At 44.4% G+C, this 16850-nt stretch overlaps 1 protein-coding gene across 3 annotated transcripts in view; it reads left to right on the top strand.

Moving 5' to 3' along the window:
* LOC121572004 (semaphorin-6D-like) overlaps window positions 1–16850 on the top strand; it is a 124788-nt gene that overhangs the window by 88942 nt on the left and 18996 nt on the right. For all 3 annotated transcript variants that reach the window (XM_041883849.2, XM_041883847.2, XM_041883848.2), the window contains 12 exons: window positions 1530–1586; window positions 2000–2101; window positions 2909–2999; window positions 3375–3497; window positions 3771–3859; window positions 4978–5195; window positions 7741–7872; window positions 8065–8220; window positions 9677–9850; window positions 10259–10399; window positions 13250–13327; window positions 16768–16826. In XM_041883849.2, the coding sequence (XP_041739783.2) occupies window positions 1530–1586; window positions 2000–2101; window positions 2909–2999; window positions 3375–3497; window positions 3771–3859; window positions 4978–5195; window positions 7741–7872; window positions 8065–8220; window positions 9677–9850; window positions 10259–10399; window positions 13250–13327; window positions 16768–16826 (1420 nt within the window). The remainder of the gene's footprint in view (window positions 1–1529; window positions 1587–1999; window positions 2102–2908; window positions 3000–3374; window positions 3498–3770; window positions 3860–4977; window positions 5196–7740; window positions 7873–8064; window positions 8221–9676; window positions 9851–10258; window positions 10400–13249; window positions 13328–16767; window positions 16827–16850) is intronic.

Below are 16850 nucleotides of genomic sequence, written 5' to 3'. Positions count from 1 at the left end.
CCTCCCTACAACGCCTGGGCATGCTCCTGATGAGGTGGCGGATCTCCTCCCAGACCTGGACTAAAGCATCCGCCAACTCCTGGACAGTCTGTGGTGCAACGTGGCGTTGGTGGATGGAGCGAGACATGATGTCCCAGATATGCTCAATTGGATTCAGGTCTGGGGAACGGGCGGGCCAGTCCATAGCATCAATGCCTTCCTCTTGCAGGAACTGCTGACACACTCCAGCCACATGAGGTCTAGCATTGTCTTGCATTAGGAGGAACCCAGGGCCAACCGCACCAGCATATGGTCTCACAAGGGGTCTGAGGATCTCATCTCGGTACCTAATGGCAGTCAGGCTACCTCTGGCGAGCACATGGAGGGCTGTGCGGCCCCCCAAAGAAATGCCACCCCACACCATGACTGACCCACCGCCAAACCGGTCATGCTGGAGGATGTTGCAGGCAGCAGAACGTTCTCCACAGCGTCTCCAGACTCTGTCACGTCTGTCACATGTGCTCAGTGTGAACCTGCTTTCATCTGTGAAGAGCACAGGGCGCCAGTGGCGAATTTGCCAATCTTGGTCTTCTCTGGCAAATGCCAAACGTCCTGCACGGTGTTGGGCTGTAAGCACAACCCCCACCTGTGGACGTCGGGCCCTCATACCACCCTCATGGAGTCTGTTTCTGACCGTTTGAGCAGACACATGCACATTTGTGGCCTGCTGGAGGTCATTTTGCAGGGCTCTGGCAGTGCTCCTCCTGCTCCTCCTTGCACAAAGGTGGAGGTAGCAGTCCTGCTGCTGGGTTGTTGCCCTCCTACGACCTCCTCCACGTCTCCTGATGTACTGGCCTGTCTCCTGGTTGCGCCTCCATGCTCTGGACACTACGCTGACAGACACAGCAAACCTTCTTGCCACAGCTCGCATTGATGTGCCATCCTGGATGAGCTGCACTACCTGAGCCACTTGTGTGGGTTGTAGACTCCGTCTCATGCTACCACTAGAGTGAAAGCACCGCCAGCATTCAAAATTGACCAAAACATCAGCCAGGAAGCATAGGAACTGAGAAGCGGTCTGTGGTCACCACCTGTAAAACCAGTCCTTTATTGGGGGTGTCTTGCTAATTGCCTATAATTTCCACCTGTTGTCTATTCCATTTGCACAACAGCATGTGAAATTTATTGTCAATCAGTGTTGCTTCCTAAGTGGACAGTTTGATTTCACGGAAGTGTGATTGACTTTGGAGTTACATTGTGTTGTTTAAGTGTTCCCTTTATTTTTTTGAGCAGTGTATATATATTTTTTAATACTTTAAAATGACTAAAATCTAATCAAAACTGTGTAGAAATGATAATGGACCTACATTCATACAATAAAGGACTATTTTTTGCAAATTGACGGCGAGGAAGTATAACCAATTTTCAATGGGGCCCTCCAGACCTTATTGAAGACCGAATGCGGCCCCCGGGGCAAAATGAGTTCGACACCCCTGGTCTAGAGCATGGTGTGGTGTCATATTCTGTTTCCCCCCTTTCATGTATTGCAGAAGCTGACATGGAGGTCCAAGGATGTGGCCAAGTGTACCGTGAGGGGTAAAAACAGTGTGAGTGTCTATCTACACCATGTTCTATGTGTGTCTACTTTAAGGTCAGGAGAGAACACACTAGCTACCGCTTTATTTTTTTATTTTTTTATTTTTTATTTTATTTCACCTTTATTTAACCAGGTAAGCCAGTTGAGAACAAGTTCTCATTTACAACTGCGACCTGGCCAAGATAAAGCAAAGAAGTGCGATAAAAACAACAACAGAGACTTACATATGTTCTTCAATGGTAGAATCGACTCTCCCTAGCAACATAAGTGCACCCTGTAACGTAATTCAAAGGCTCCGTAATGCTCTTGTGATATCTAGTAATGCATCAGTGCTATTTTAATATGGCCGCCTGTTCTTATTCCAACTGTATCTATAGTGCATGAGTTCCCAATGATACTGAATGAGCCTGTGTGTTTTTCCAGGATGAGTGCTACAACTATGTCAAAGTGCTGGTACCGCGGAACGATGAGACCCTGTTTGCTTGCGGCACTAATGCCTTCAACCCCACCTGCCGCAACTACAAGGTATATGCGTGTGTGTGAGTCTAGGTGTTGATGTGTGCTGTTCATTTCTTTCATTAAACCTTTAGATTCGAGAGAGCCATGATTTTACATTTGTTAATGTCACCCCAATTAGAAAGCTGTGATTGCTGATTGGCGGACATGCAGAGACAACGAGCTAGTCATTATCACAATGCCACAATTTCAGTCTTTATTCACTCTTGAGTGCTAAGCCTTTTGTGTGTTCAATCCTCTTGCATTGACAAGGTATAATTGCTTCCAGAGCAGTCGGTTTGTTCACTCATGACTCAAAATTGAATAAAAGTCCATATGACATTGCAAATTCACCTGTTTTTCACATTCAATACAATTACCAATACAATTTGCATACATACAATAGTGTGAAGTTATGTTGAAAAGGCAAGAAAGATGACTTGTCATTTAGCATTAGAAACGACAAGTAATTGGAGCTCATTGAAGGCAGAGTGAGGTGAAGCCAACCAGACAGATGTTGTTTTGTTTTTCCTAGCACTCGTGTGTGTGTGTGTGTGTGTGTGTGAATCTGTGTGGGAGCAGGGAGTCCAACTCCTGCTTAGCCACAAATAGGAGATTGTCCCAAGAGGGACTGGAGAGGCAGCCAGGTAATTTATGAGCGCTAGCGAGGGGCTAAACGTCCACAGCCGTGCTAGCAATAGGAATGGCTGTGTTAGCAATTCAGCTAATGTTGCAGCGGAGGTATAGGGGTTAAGGGGTTCGTGCAGTGCTGGTTTCAGTCCATGCCCAGAGCCATAATGGTGACAGAGAACTAACAGTCTCCTCTCGTTCCCACAGATGACCACCCTGGAGCAGGTTGGCGAAGAGGTGGTGGGTCAGGCGCGCTGTCCCTTCGAGTCGGGCCAATCCAACCTCGGCCTCTTTGCTGGTGAGTGGCTCAATTTGTAAATGTAGAATTTGAAATGTAAATTGTTCTGCCCATAGTCCATTAGCAATAAAATGTATTCCAAAGGCTGAATGTAAGAGCTTTTAGGCAGGTCTAGATGGAAGTCTTATGGCTAAATCTATTAGTCATAAAAGTCTGTACCTAGCTTATAATAAATATTAGCTTGATCAGTTGAGCATTTTTATAGCATTATTTAAGATGTGTTTCATATGAATTGGTAAATAGATATGACATTAACTTCTCTTTATATAAAGCTTAACCATATTAATGATATTATCTTACTATGACTTGCTGTATTACTACTATACTATCTTACTTATTAATTACTATATTTTCTATATTTACTTTATTTTTCAGGCGGTGATTTCTACTCTGCCACCATGACCGATTTCTTGGCCAGCGACGCTGTCATCTACCGTAGTCTTGGCGACGACAGCCCCGTCCTGCGGACTGTCAAGTACGACTCCAAGTGGCTCCGAGGTTGGTCATATGACTTTTGTGTCTATCAGTGTCCTGGTTGGGGATGTGTAGCTCTTTCAGCCCAGTACCGAGACACCCGATTCAACTAATAAATGTGTCATCAAGTCCTTAATTAGTAGAATCAGGTGTTATGGTTGGAGCAAATGCCTGAACAGCAGTGACTCCATCTCTGGTAGATACAGATACACCCCATAAAATTATGACTCACCATAATGACTTTAATTCAATCTCAACTCTCACTTTTCTCCTGTGTGTGTCTCCTTGCCTCCCCAGAGCCCCATTTCCACCATGCGATCGAGTATGGGAATTATGTGTACTTCTTCCTCAGTGAGATTGCAGTGGAGTACACCACCCTGGGCAAGGTAAGAGGGTGTCACTGATAGAACCCCAGATTGATGTATGACAGGGGTGAGTGGATGGAACATAATTATAATAATTTGTACTCTGCAAATTGACCACAACTAAGCCCCAAAAGAAAATAACTATCATTTCAAACCTTGATTACATTGAGACACGATCACATGTCTCTTTTTTTATTTGTGGGAATACTTGGGAACAAATTTCCTAAATTGATCAAAATTTTAGCTGAATTCCTGGTGATCTTTTTTTTTCTCTTCAAAAATGAAAATCCTAGGGCCTCCCGAGTGGCGCAGCGGTCTAAGGCACTGCATCGCAGTGCTAGAGGTATCACAACCGGCCGTAAACGGGAGTCCCATAGGGCGGTGCACAATTGGCCCAGCGTAGTCCGGGTTAGGGGAGGGTTTGGCCGGGGGGCTTTACTTGCCTCATCGCGCTCTAGCAACTCCTTGTGGTGGGCCGGGCGCCAGCAGGCTGACCTCAGTCATCAGTTGAACGGTGTTTCCTCCGACACATTGGTGCGGCTGGCTTCCAGGTTAAGCGGGCTGGTGTTAAGAAGCGCGGTTAGGCGGGACATGTTTCGGAGAACGCATGACTCGACCTTCGCCTCCTGAGCGCTTTGGGGAGTTGCAGCGATGAGACAAGATCGAAATTGGGGAGAAAAAGGGGGTAAAATACAAAAACAAAACAGATGTTCTATGTACTCTTATCATATGTATCATGACTAGTTGAGATGGGTGATCGATTTATTGTGAAAAGATGAAAGCACCACTATGGTTGGATGTTGGATATGAGCTATAAGGACAGGTCTGCATCCTTATGTCCCGGAACCACTGAGCTATTATGAATGGGAAATAACATCCATTTGTGGGGGTTGGTTTGGAGGTTAGATAGGTGGAACTGCAACCAGAGGGTTGCTGATTTGAAGTCCCAGGTGAAGCAAGTATCGAGAAGTTGAAAAGCAAGGCTCTTATTAACCCCAGACAGCCAGCACTGTGGCTGACCCTGTGCTGCTTCAAGCCTATTAAGTCGTGTTTGTTGTCTCAGGGGGTCAGGAGAAGAGCGGCAAGGATAATAAAGCACTATTCTATTCTATTATATTATTTTCTGGTTTGGCTCCAAGGTGGTGTTCTCTCGCGTGGCGCGGGTGTGTAAGAACGACAACGGCGGCTCTCCTCGGGTGCTGGAGCGCTACTGGACTTCCTTCCTGAAGGCGCGGCTCAACTGCTCGGTGCCCGGTGACTCCTTCTTCTACTTCGATGTGCTGCAGTCGCTTACCAACGTGCTACAAATCAACCAGCGCCCCGCGGTGGTGGGAGTGTTCACTACGCAAGCTAACAGGTTAGCCTAGCGGTCAAGAAAGTAGTGGCAAATGACTGGGCACTATTCCATCAAAGCCAATATCCATACATTTCTTATACCCCTTTCATACACAGACAAAGTTCCTATGATTTTACCATGCCTGCTTCGTTTTATCTGCTTCTTTGTATATCTGAAAGAGGTAGGGAGTAAAAAACATGGACAATTAAAATCCACCTGAAGACCTTGTCATGATTCCTGCATTTCCAACTATGTGTGAATAGTTCTCTTTTTTGCAGGTAAATTCATTAACAATTCCATTGTTCAACACTTCCCTAATTTGAAATGCAAACAGCCCCCATATAGGTCTGGGCGATATGGCCTAAAAATCATATATATATTAGATTTTCTCTAAATAAGCTTTGTTGCACAAAAAAAGGTCAATACACTGCATTTCAAACAGTCAGGAATAATCTAATGATTCAGGGCTTGTAAAATTATACCTAGGCTAAATATAAGCCTTCCACAACCATAAGACCCACTAGGAATTACATTATTTTATCAAAATAGTTTAACCTGCTTTTGTTTGCAATAATCACTGATCTGGCTTTCAAGTCTGTCTACGAAAATGCCCTTTTTGTTACAAATTTTACCAGAACCATACACAATTCACATCCACTAATAATGACCAACTTCTTGTAGCAGGCATTATAGAAAATGAACACAGGTCTCATAAGCAATCTCTCAAGCACAAGCCCACGAGCTAGTGAGTAGCCAGTTAATCTTTATATTTGAAGTTTAGCCAACTTGTATCTATTTGCTTGCTAACAAGGTAGAACAGTTGAACTGTTATGTATACACCCTCCTGTCCATCTCCAACTGTTTGAACTGTTCACATTGTTTAGATATTGAAATCAAGTGGCCTACCTGTATAAGATGCTTATTTCTCAGAATGAGAGTAGCCAATTCCTTATATAAATGTGTATTTCTATGCTCATTGCACATTTATAGAACACAGACTAGAAAGCTAGCACATAAGTCTGTTGCTAAAATGCTACTAGCGGTACATGGTACTGCAATGCCGCGCACAACAGAAACTGAGCATACATTTTCCACAATCAAGTTCATTGATACTCTCGTTTTAGTAGGGTCTTATCTGTTTTACATTTTGGGAGTTGAGACATAAAAAGGTGTTCGTTAGAATGGTTAAGTTCTCGTCTATTACAATAAAATAATGTCTGTAAGCGTTTCGGTGTCCATGTGACCTATTCTGTTGGACCAAACCTAAAATGCAAATAGCAAGTTTAAACTGATTGTTGTCAGAGAGGAAGAAGTAATATTTTGTCTTTTGTTGTAGTGAGTGGCAGGGGGAGGGGTTTGGTGTCTGCGTACGAGTGGGAAGGTGCACTGTGCACACAGCACAGAATGAGCGAAGGAGGCGAGACCAAAAAGACAGAACGCTAATAAAAACGAAACTAAAAACCTAGAGGCATTTGGAACATCGCACTAAAACATACAGTACCGGTCAAAAGTTTGGACACACCTACACATTCAAGGGTTTTTCTTTATTTTAACTATTTTTCTAAATCATCATAGCGCTTGATGGTTTTTGTGACTGCACTTGAAGAAACTTTCAAAGTTCTTGACATTTTCCGTATTGACTGACCTTCATGTCATAAAGTAATGGACTGTCGTTTCTCTTTGCTTATTTGAGCTGTTCTTGCCATAATATGGACTTGGTCTTTTACCAAATAGGGCTGTCTTCTGTATACCACCCCTACCAACACAACAGATTGGCTCAAACGCATTAAGAAGGAAAGAAATTCCACAAATTAACTTTTAAGAAGGCACAGCTGTTAATTGAAATGCATTCCAGGTGACTACCTCATGAAGCTGGTTGAGAGAATGCCAAGAGTGTGCAAAGCTGTCATCAAGGCAAAGGGTGGCTACTTTGAAGAATCTAAAATCTATTTAGATTTGTTTAACACTTTTTTGGTTACTATATGATTCCATATGTGTTATTTCATAGTTTTGATGTCTTCACTATTATTCTACAATGTAGAAAATAGTACAAATAAAGAAAAACCGTGGAATGAGTAGGTGTGACCAAACCTTTGACTGGTACTGTACATTCAAATTAATTTGATATACAGTATAGCCCAGCCCTACCCCCATGGTTTAAGTACATCCCCCACCCCTCCTAATTTGCCAGTTACCCACTGGGGGGTCATAGAAGGGGGTCATAGAAACATTGCCTTATACAGATTTACAGGTAATATACCACATCTTCTGTCTGAAATGGGTATTACACTGCAAGAATATGCAACATCACTTAAACTGGAAAAACAGGATATTCACTCACACACTGGACCGCCTTACTTGCGGCACAGGAACATTTTAGTTTTACCTCAAACGTCTTGATATTGATTTGAAATAATACAGAGCTCTACACTCACCAGATAGAAATCGGATAACATTTGTTTCACCTTGTTTGACCAGCCAACCATGTTTCAACCAACCTTTTCAATAACTCAATCTCATGAGGCTCTTTTTTTAACACGCTCTTTGTGTCTGTCTCCCTCGTCAGTATCCCTGGCTCAGCCGTGTGTGCCTTCTACATGGACGACATCGAGAAGGCCTTCAATGGGAAGTTTAAGGAGCAGAAGACCAGTGACTCAGCCTGGACCCCGGTACCAGAAGAACAGGTGCCCAAGCCCAGGTATGAGACTGCCCTCTGAAGGTGGGAAACACTAGCCTACATATGACCAGGCATGACAACGACCTTATGAGTTGACCATACAGCACCAACAGATATGGGACCAGCTAGGCTAACACAGTGCACACCCGTGTTTTGTTTGAATAAGAGTTGCCAAATTTAATTTCTCGAATCTCTTTCTTCTTTCTACTTCAGGCCTGGTTCCTGTGCCGGTGACGGCCCGGCCTCTGCCTACAAGTCGTCCACCACCTTCCCCGACGACACGCTGACCTTCATCAAGTCTTACCCTCTGATGGACGAGGCGGTGCCCTCCGTCAACGACCGGCCCTGCTTCACCCGCACCACAAGCAGGTGCTGTAAGGCAGTACCATACCATACAATATAACTACAGTGAGGGGAAAAAAGTATTTGATCCACCTTAATGACTTGGAGAAGATCTGCAAAGAGGAGTGGGACAAAATCCCTCCTGAAATGTGTGCAAACCTGGTGGCCAACTACAAGAAACGTCTGACCTCTGTGATTGCCAACAAGGGTTTTGCCACCAAGTACTAAGTCATGTTTTGCAGAGGGGTCAAATACTTATTTCCCTCATTAAAATGCAAATCAATTTATAACATTTTTGACATGCGTTTTTCTGGATTTTTGTGTTGCTATTCTGTCTCTCACTGTTCAAATAAACCTACCATTAAAATTATAGACTGATCATGTCTTTGTCAGTGGGCAAATGTACAAAATTAGCAGGGGATCAAATACTTTTTTCCCTCACTGTATTTATCTTTGTGTGGACAAACGGCAACATAGACAAATATACAATATCAGCAGTATAGAAAATGGCAGCAATATTTTAGTGCAATGTACAGTAAATCAAATTAGTCAATGAAAGACACTTTACTCAAACCAGGCAACTGGAGTTCTCGCTCAGAAACTAAACCCAGAAATTGCCTCAGCCTAGCTACTCTATTTGACCGGAGACTGTGGCTTCATCCACAAAGCTTGACATTTACTGGCGGTGCAGAGGTGTTTGAGTCTGCCTGCCGTACCCCCTGGGTGCACTGCCTGCTGCTTCTCACCACAGAAAGCTGATGTGATACTCTGGTAAATGACAACAGAAGCCAGGGGGGCACGGGGAACGTGTTATTTCACACTGCTCTAAACATCCTGAGACTGAAGTCCTAGTGAAGTCATGGAAATATTGGAGATAAAATGGGGTTTAAATCATAGGATGTTCTCATCAAGTGTGTTGCATTCATGAACCTGAGGAAATAATATTTTATAGCATAATTATTATTAAACTGAAAATGACAGTGGTTATGCTTCACTCTTTAGCAGCCAGTTGAGATGACTGGCGTTAGATATGCACATGTAAACACACGAAGATAAGAACATTCTGGAGACAATCATGGTTCATGTACAAAACCTTCCTTGACAGCTGTTATGCTGCTAGGCAACCAACACAAGCCATTCGGGAAAGTGCTAAATCTCGCCCAGAAAGTAGCCTAAAGCAGAAGTGAATTTTCAGCCCAGCGGCGCTTCTGTCGTCCCCATTTCAGTGTACTCGCCACTCCATTTTTTGGTGCACAGAAAATTACAAAATCACATGGGTTAAAATCAGGAAAAGCACAAAAAAGGCTGAACAAAAATAGCTTTTTTAAGGGATGAAAAATGGTTCATTTTTAACCCTATGTTGACCTGTGTCTCAATGCCAGTCATAGCGGTTCACTTGTTCTGGATGACTGACCCATTATGGCTGATGGGTTACCAGTTCCGGATGTACAATCCGCGCTAACTGTGTTTTTCCCTTCTCCAGGTACAAGCTGACTCAGATTGCGGTGGACACCTCTGCCGGGCCGTCTAAGGACCGCACTGTGGTCTTCCTGGGCTCGGAGGATGGCAGGGTCCTGAAGGTGTTGTCCAGCACTCATCCTAATGCCTCCTTTGGCTCCCAGCTCCTGGAGGACATAGATGTCTATAACCCCTCAATGTGAGCACAGACCCTCTATAAGTCAGTCTATAACCCCTCTTAAGTGAGTGTGTAACCACGTTTGAATAGGTCGTATTTACACAGGCGTAGTAAAATGAATGTCTGTACCTGCTTCAAAGCTGTAACCTACATTATAATGTTGTTACTCCCACCAAATGGTCAAAATCTTTACTAAGGTAGTTCACAGGCAGAGTCATTGTATTTTCCACACTATATTAGGGGTTCAAATGGTATATCAACTTCCTAAATGAACATTTCTTACAGAGATAGCCTTTAAATGGGGCTCCCATTTCTATCTGTGACTGATTCGTTGTGCTGTGTTTCACGTGTCTATAGTCTAACTCTGATCGTTTAGTATGGTTGTGCTGTAAGTGTTCTCACGTGTCATGCGACCATGTTTTCCCACAGGTGTAACATTCAGGGGCAGCAGGACCGGAGGATTCTGGGAATGGAGCTGGATAAGGACCATCATGCCTTGTTTGTGGCCTTCACCAGCTGTGTCATCAGAGTACCACTCAGCCGCTGCACTGAGCACGGCGCCTGTAAAAAGTGAGTTACAACAAGGCGGAAACAATTGTGTGAAAATACACATAGGAGGATATACAGTCGTGGTCAAAAGTTTTGAGAATGACACAAATATTAATTTTCACAAAGTCTGCTGCCTTAGTTTTTATGATGGCAATTTGCATATTCTCCAGAATGTTATGAAGAGTGATCAGATGAATTGCAATTAATTGCAAAGTCCCTCTTTGCCATGAAAATGAACTTAATCCCCAAAAAACATTTCCACTGCATTTCAGCCCTGCCACAAAAGGACCAGCTGACATCATGTCAGTGATTCTCTCATTAACACAGGTGAGAGTGTTGACGAGGACAAGGCTGGAGATCACTCTGTCGTGCTGATTGAGTTAGAATAACAGACTGGAAGCTTTAAAAGGAGGGTGGTGCTTGAAATCATTGTTCCTCCTCTGTTAACCATGGTTACCTGCAAGGAAACACGTGCCGTCATCATTTCTTTGCACAAAAGGGCTTCACAGGCAAGGATATTGCTGCTAGTAAGATTGCACCTAAATCAACCATTTATCGGATCATCAAGAACTTCAAGGAGAGAGGTTCAATTGTTGTGAAGAAGGCTTCAGGGCGCCCAAGAAAGTCCAGCAAGCGCCAGGACCATCTCCTAAAGTTGATTCAGCTGCGGGATCGGGGCACCACCAGTGCAGAGCTTGCTCAGGAATGGCAGCAGGCAGGTGTGAGTGCATCTGCACGCACAGTGAGGTGAATACTTTTGGAGGATGACCTGGTGTCAAGAAGGGCAGCGAGGAAGCCACTTCTCTTCAGGAAAAACAGGGACAGACTGATATTCTACAAAAGGTACAGGGATTGGACTGCTGAGGACTAGGGTAAAGTCATTTTCTCTGATGAATCCCCTTTCCGATTGTTTGGGGCATCCGGGAAAAAAAGCTTGTCCGGAGAAGACAAGGCGAGCGCTACCATCAGTCCTGTGTCATGCCAACAGTAAAGCATCCTGAGACCATGTGTGGGGTTGCTTCTCAGCCAAGGGAGTGGGCTCACTCACAATTTTGCCTAAGAACACAGCCATGAATAAAGAATGGTACCAACACATCATCCGAGAGCAACTTCTCCCAACCATCCAAGAACAGTTTGGTGACAAACAATGCCTTTTCCAGCATGATGGAGCACCTTGCCATAAGGCAAAAGTGATAACTAAGTGGCTCGGGGAACAAAACATCGACATTTTGGGTCCATGGCCAGGAAACTCCTCAGACCTTAATCCCATTGAGAACTTGTGGTCAATCCTCAAGAGGCAGGTGGACAAACAAAAACCCACAGATTCTGACAAACTCCAAGCATTGATTATGCAAGAATGGGCTGCCATCATTCAGGATGTGGCCCAGAAGTTAATTGACAGCATGCCAGGGCGGATTGCAGAGGTCTAGAAAAAGAAGGGTCAACACTGCAAATATTGACTCTTTGCATAAACTTAATGTAATTGTCAATAAAAGCCTTTGACACGTATGGAATGCTTGTAATTATACTTCAGTATACCATAGTAACATCTGACAAAAATATCTAAAAACACTGAAGCAGCAAACTTTGTGAAGACCAATACTTGTGTCATTCTCAAAAATTTTGACCACGACTGTACAATATTGTTAGGGCTGAGCTTTCCCTGACTACGTCACCTGACCTGGAAAAAATGGGGCCGACATTTTTTTGTGCTTTTGCACTGTTCAAAATCGTTTGCTCAGTTGTGTTATAACAAATACTTAGTCTCTGTATACCAAGCTCTTTAAATGTCAATTTGTGGTCAATTGATTTCAGTATCAACAAATATTTATATTTGTTCTAGTCATTTGTCAGAAAATTGAGCAAGAGAGAACAGGGAAGCCATGAGGAAATTACCAAATTGTCCAAATGTATTTGGCACAGCTTCTAAAAGAGCCTGTTTGCATATTTTGGCAAACAACCAAGACATAAAAAATGGGCGCTTAATTGCCCGTATAATCAATATTTTAACAGCCTGTAAATGTTTGGGAAATTTTTCAGGATATCATCAGCACAGAATACCACATCAAGAATATCATTAGAGTTGACTGATCCTGCCATTGGAATTTATCAACATTCAAACACCAACAAAAAAACTCACTGCCTCCTTCATAGTCTGACACACACTCGCATGCACACGAACACAGTCTGGGTCAGCCTACAATACCTTTTGAGAGGCCATGTGCAAAATCTCCTACTGGTGGGACGTGAGGGAGGCAGGGGCTCATGTAAACATAGAGCACTGATTGACAAGTGAGAGATCCAAAGGAGACAACCCCCTCTCTTCCTCCTTCCCTAGGCGAGTGTATGACAGTCCCCCCCTCCCCTCTCCCTTCTTCCCCCCTCGGAGCTCCAACTCAGTCCCCGTTGTCCTGGCTGTCAGTGTGTCACCCCGGCTGGGGGAGAGAGACTGAGGGGCACCTGTCACTAAGATAACAGGCTTCACTCCTCCAGGCTGGCAGTCATGGCACACACACGTATAAAGATTTCGAAACAGATGCACACACCTGTCCTCTGAGGTCTTTCACAGGCATACTTGTCATCTTGGAGAATGAGCTAAAACACACACTCAGACACTGTCAGACACATTCACCTATCTGTGTTCACACACAGACCAGCCAGTCTCGCTCTGCAGACACCAGATGGGGAATAGCCCCAACAGAACACGCTCAACTAGACCGCAGCAGTGTCCTTGCCTCAAGTATGTGTGTGTGTGTGTGTGTGTGTGTGTGTGTGTGTGGCTTGTCACTGTGTCAAAGTAGACACAGTCGGGCGCCCATTGCCCGCACAACAAGGAGGGATTTAACCACCTCTTGCCTTGTCATTTTCTAGGAGTTGTCTGTCCTCCCGCGACCCATACTGCATCTGGCTCCGGACTGGGAGCTGTGCCAACATGGCGCCAGGGTTCAAGTAAGTGTCACTTTCCTTCCTGTCGCGCTGAAAGGCATCAATCTGAAAGGTAATAAAGGTTTGAGAGCGTGATCGTATATCTGCCATCAGTATTGGCCCCCATAAAATCTCAAACTCTTTGGAAGTCATATTAAGGAAGAATGTATTGAGTGAGTGACATCATTGTACTGCAGATGAGGACCGCTCTTCAAAGATGAGTTTTCCCGCTAGTCCGTTTCTTTATACCAGCAAATTATACACTCTGGGATGCTAATATGCATCCATTTGTTTCTTTATATCTGCTGGCTTTGGGCCAGTTTCCACTTTTGCAATGCACTTTAAGTGAAAGGAACAATCAACCACTTGACCCACAATGGCTTGAGTCCATTTATTTATTTATGAGCCGACAGATTCTGCAATCTCTCAGGAATAAAACAAATTAGTCACCCCCAGACCTCCTGAAAATGAAAAGAGTCTCTTCAATTCTCTGGAACATAGGAAATGACTGAACAACTGATGGGTTGCCATCGATCAGTTCTCATGAACTGAAGAGGGGTCATTTGACACTGTGACTCATGATCATTGCTCTCCAGTGCTATGGAAAAGGCTGCTGTGTAAGGGCTTACTGTGATTCACTTGGCCATGCCACCAGTTAACTTTGTTCCACAACCCCACCCATTCCCTAGCAGTGATTCCCCATCCTGCTCGTGGTTTCTGTCCCGGCCTAGTGCTATCACACCCGATTCAACAAATCAAACAAATTGTCAACGCTTTGATTAGCTGAATCCGGTGTTTCACTGCAGTCGGGGACAAAAACCAGCAGTACTGCGGCTCTGCATGAGTAGGTTTGAGGATCACTGAGGCCTAGCAGTTCTCCCCCTTTGGTGAAGTGGTGCTAAAGAACAAGGTTGTGGCTCACACCTACTCTCACACCTCTCTGTTGGCGAGCTGCCAAAGTGGGTCCCCATCACTCTCCTCCCTCTCCTGTCTCCTCTCCCACTCTTTTGCCTGCCGTTCTTTCGCTGATATGTGACATCCCCCTAAATCTCCCAGAGTGTCGAGGGGGAAAAAAGCAAAGGTCTTAGTATTGTGGAACCAAGGAGAATAGCGGAAAGCAGTCGGTCTGTTTGAACTGCTTCAGAATTGAGTTTCCATCCTGTGACTTTCGACGTGGCGCTTCCAGGGTTGGCGGTTTAGCGCGATTTGTCATGCTGTGTCCGCAGTAGAAGGCCTTGATTGAATCTTTTAGATGCTGAAAAAAGTAATTTTGCTCTTTTAAATGTAATCGACATGGATTCAATAGCACACACTGTAATCTATATAGTTATGGAATTTGGAGGGAAACGTTTCATGACATTCCTCATCCCAGGAGCACAGGAATTGGTGGTTTAAGATGGGGATTCATGAACTTTGAGAGACTATTGCAAGTTCCATGAAGTTCCACCTCCAAAAGTATAAATCTCAGTGAAATATCTCTGTTTTGGTTAGAGATTTAGAGTTCAGTGGACAAGGAAAGTTTTTAGGGCTCAGAAAATGTTCTATAAACACCTTATCCAGGACACTGTGGTTCAGCCACTTCCCTAAGATGAGCAGCAGATGGGCCTTGTTGTTGTGGCAGCGAGTCAGTGGTTTCCCTGGAGACGAATGGGTGGATCCAGAGGTGAATGCGACAGACGTTTTGGCAGACCGGGCCATCTTGCAAAATGCTCCAAAGAGCTCCCAAGTGAGGCAACCGCCGAAAAACTAAATGGAGCTGAAGTGCTTTGCCAGTCCCGAAACAACTCTGCAGCCTGGCCCGCCACTGTATAAAATATGTTGTTTGTATTCCTAAACTCAAACCTCTATTTAGGCCTACTCCTAAACTGAATCCTCTGTATGTGGATGTGAGTGGGTGTACCTACCTGTGACTGTTTACTTATATGTAGCTCAGCTGGTAGAGCACAGCGCTTGTAACGCCAAGGTAGTGGGTTCGAACCCCGGGACCACCCATACACAAAAAAAATTATGCACGCATGACTGTAAGTCACTTTGGATAAAAGCGTCTGCTAAATGGCATATTATGATTTTTAATTAGCAAGCATTTGTATAAATAAATATCTACTTAAATCAGTCTCACTATGTCTGTATGCATCTCTGGTAGCTCATTGTTTGCGAGTATGCAACATCAGTGAGACTATTTCTGAGAATTTGTCTTTTCATATCTATGTCTCCTTTCCCCTCATTCATTGCTAGTAAATAGAAGAGCTTTAAAGTGTCTGAGTGAGGGAAATGAATAGCACTCTCTCGCTCACGCATCCCACACTTCTGAAAATTGATACATGGAGAGCGAGTGAACGAGAAAGGTGGAGCGGAGCGAAAAAGCGAAAATAAACAAATGAACACTCCGCAGCTCAGAGACGGAAAGGGCTGGAGGGTGAATGAGCGCCCGTTGGTGTCAGAAGTAGGATCCAATTTATTCATATTCATAATAGACACTTGTGTGCCGCATTCAAACCCCACTTTCCATTAGCTTCCAGCCACTCTCTAAATGTATCTGGTTGTGTATGGACCTTTCTCTCATTCATAGGCACGCTGCATCTAAATCTATCGATGGATGTCTGTGCAAATGGCATGCACTGATTGAAAAGTCCTAATGAAAATGAACACTGAAACCCCCTCTTCTCCTCCGTGGGTAGGAGGGGAGAAGGGCCCTAAATAAAGCCCCCAATAGTTAGACCTGCACTTGTGTGTTTCACATCCCTCAAAAGTGTTCTGGAATATAGTAGTCCTATGTAGCTCAGTTGGTACAGCATGGTGCTTGCAACACCAGGGTTGTGGGTTTGATTCCCACGGGGGACTAGTACGAAAAAAAGTAATGTCTGCACTCACTATTGTAAGTCGCTCTGGATAACAGCGTCAGCTAAATGACGTAAATGTAAAATGAAAATGCACAGGCAAAACACTGGGTCTGGCTACATATTTTGTTTGAATAGGGTCTGGATTATGACCTTGGCTTTAGTCATTGTTGTCTTTTTCTCCTAACTGATGCAGGCTGTCCTGGCCACTTCTGCTCCCCCTGTCACCTGATAGGAAGATTATCATCTGACCTTTATCAGCCGTGACGCTGGTTTCTAATTTGGACAGCGTACAAGGGGAGAACAGACCAACTTTGTTAGGGTGCCAGCAAACTGGATGTTCTCTCCATTCGTGGCATTTTCCTGATTCACCCACCTTGTCTGTGGATGGTGATGTCATAGGCATTTGCAGGATGTCTCTCAGGTTGTGAATGTACTGGCTAAGAAAAATATTCTCTCATCGACGACTGGCAGGTTGGGCAAGTTCTGTATGGCTCTAAATGGGCTTCGATCTGTGGGTGAATGACCAGGTCCCAATTACTGTTGGGTAGGTGGTAGCTTGTGGCAGCAAAGAGGAAATTGTGATGAACCTCCTTTTTTACTCTCGTTCTCTCGTTCTCTCTCCAGGGCTGGCTTTGAGCAGGACATCGAGGGAGACCACTCACTGCACCCTGAGAACTGCCATGGTGAGCTATCATCAGCAACAGGCT

Source organism: Coregonus clupeaformis, chromosome 8 (genome assembly GCF_020615455.1).
Source record: "Coregonus clupeaformis isolate EN_2021a chromosome 8, ASM2061545v1, whole genome shotgun sequence".
NCBI lineage: Eukaryota > Metazoa > Chordata > Actinopteri > Salmoniformes > Salmonidae > Coregonus > Coregonus clupeaformis.
The sequence above is the reverse complement of the archived record's forward strand: the minus strand, read 5'-3'. Positions and strand labels throughout refer to the sequence as shown.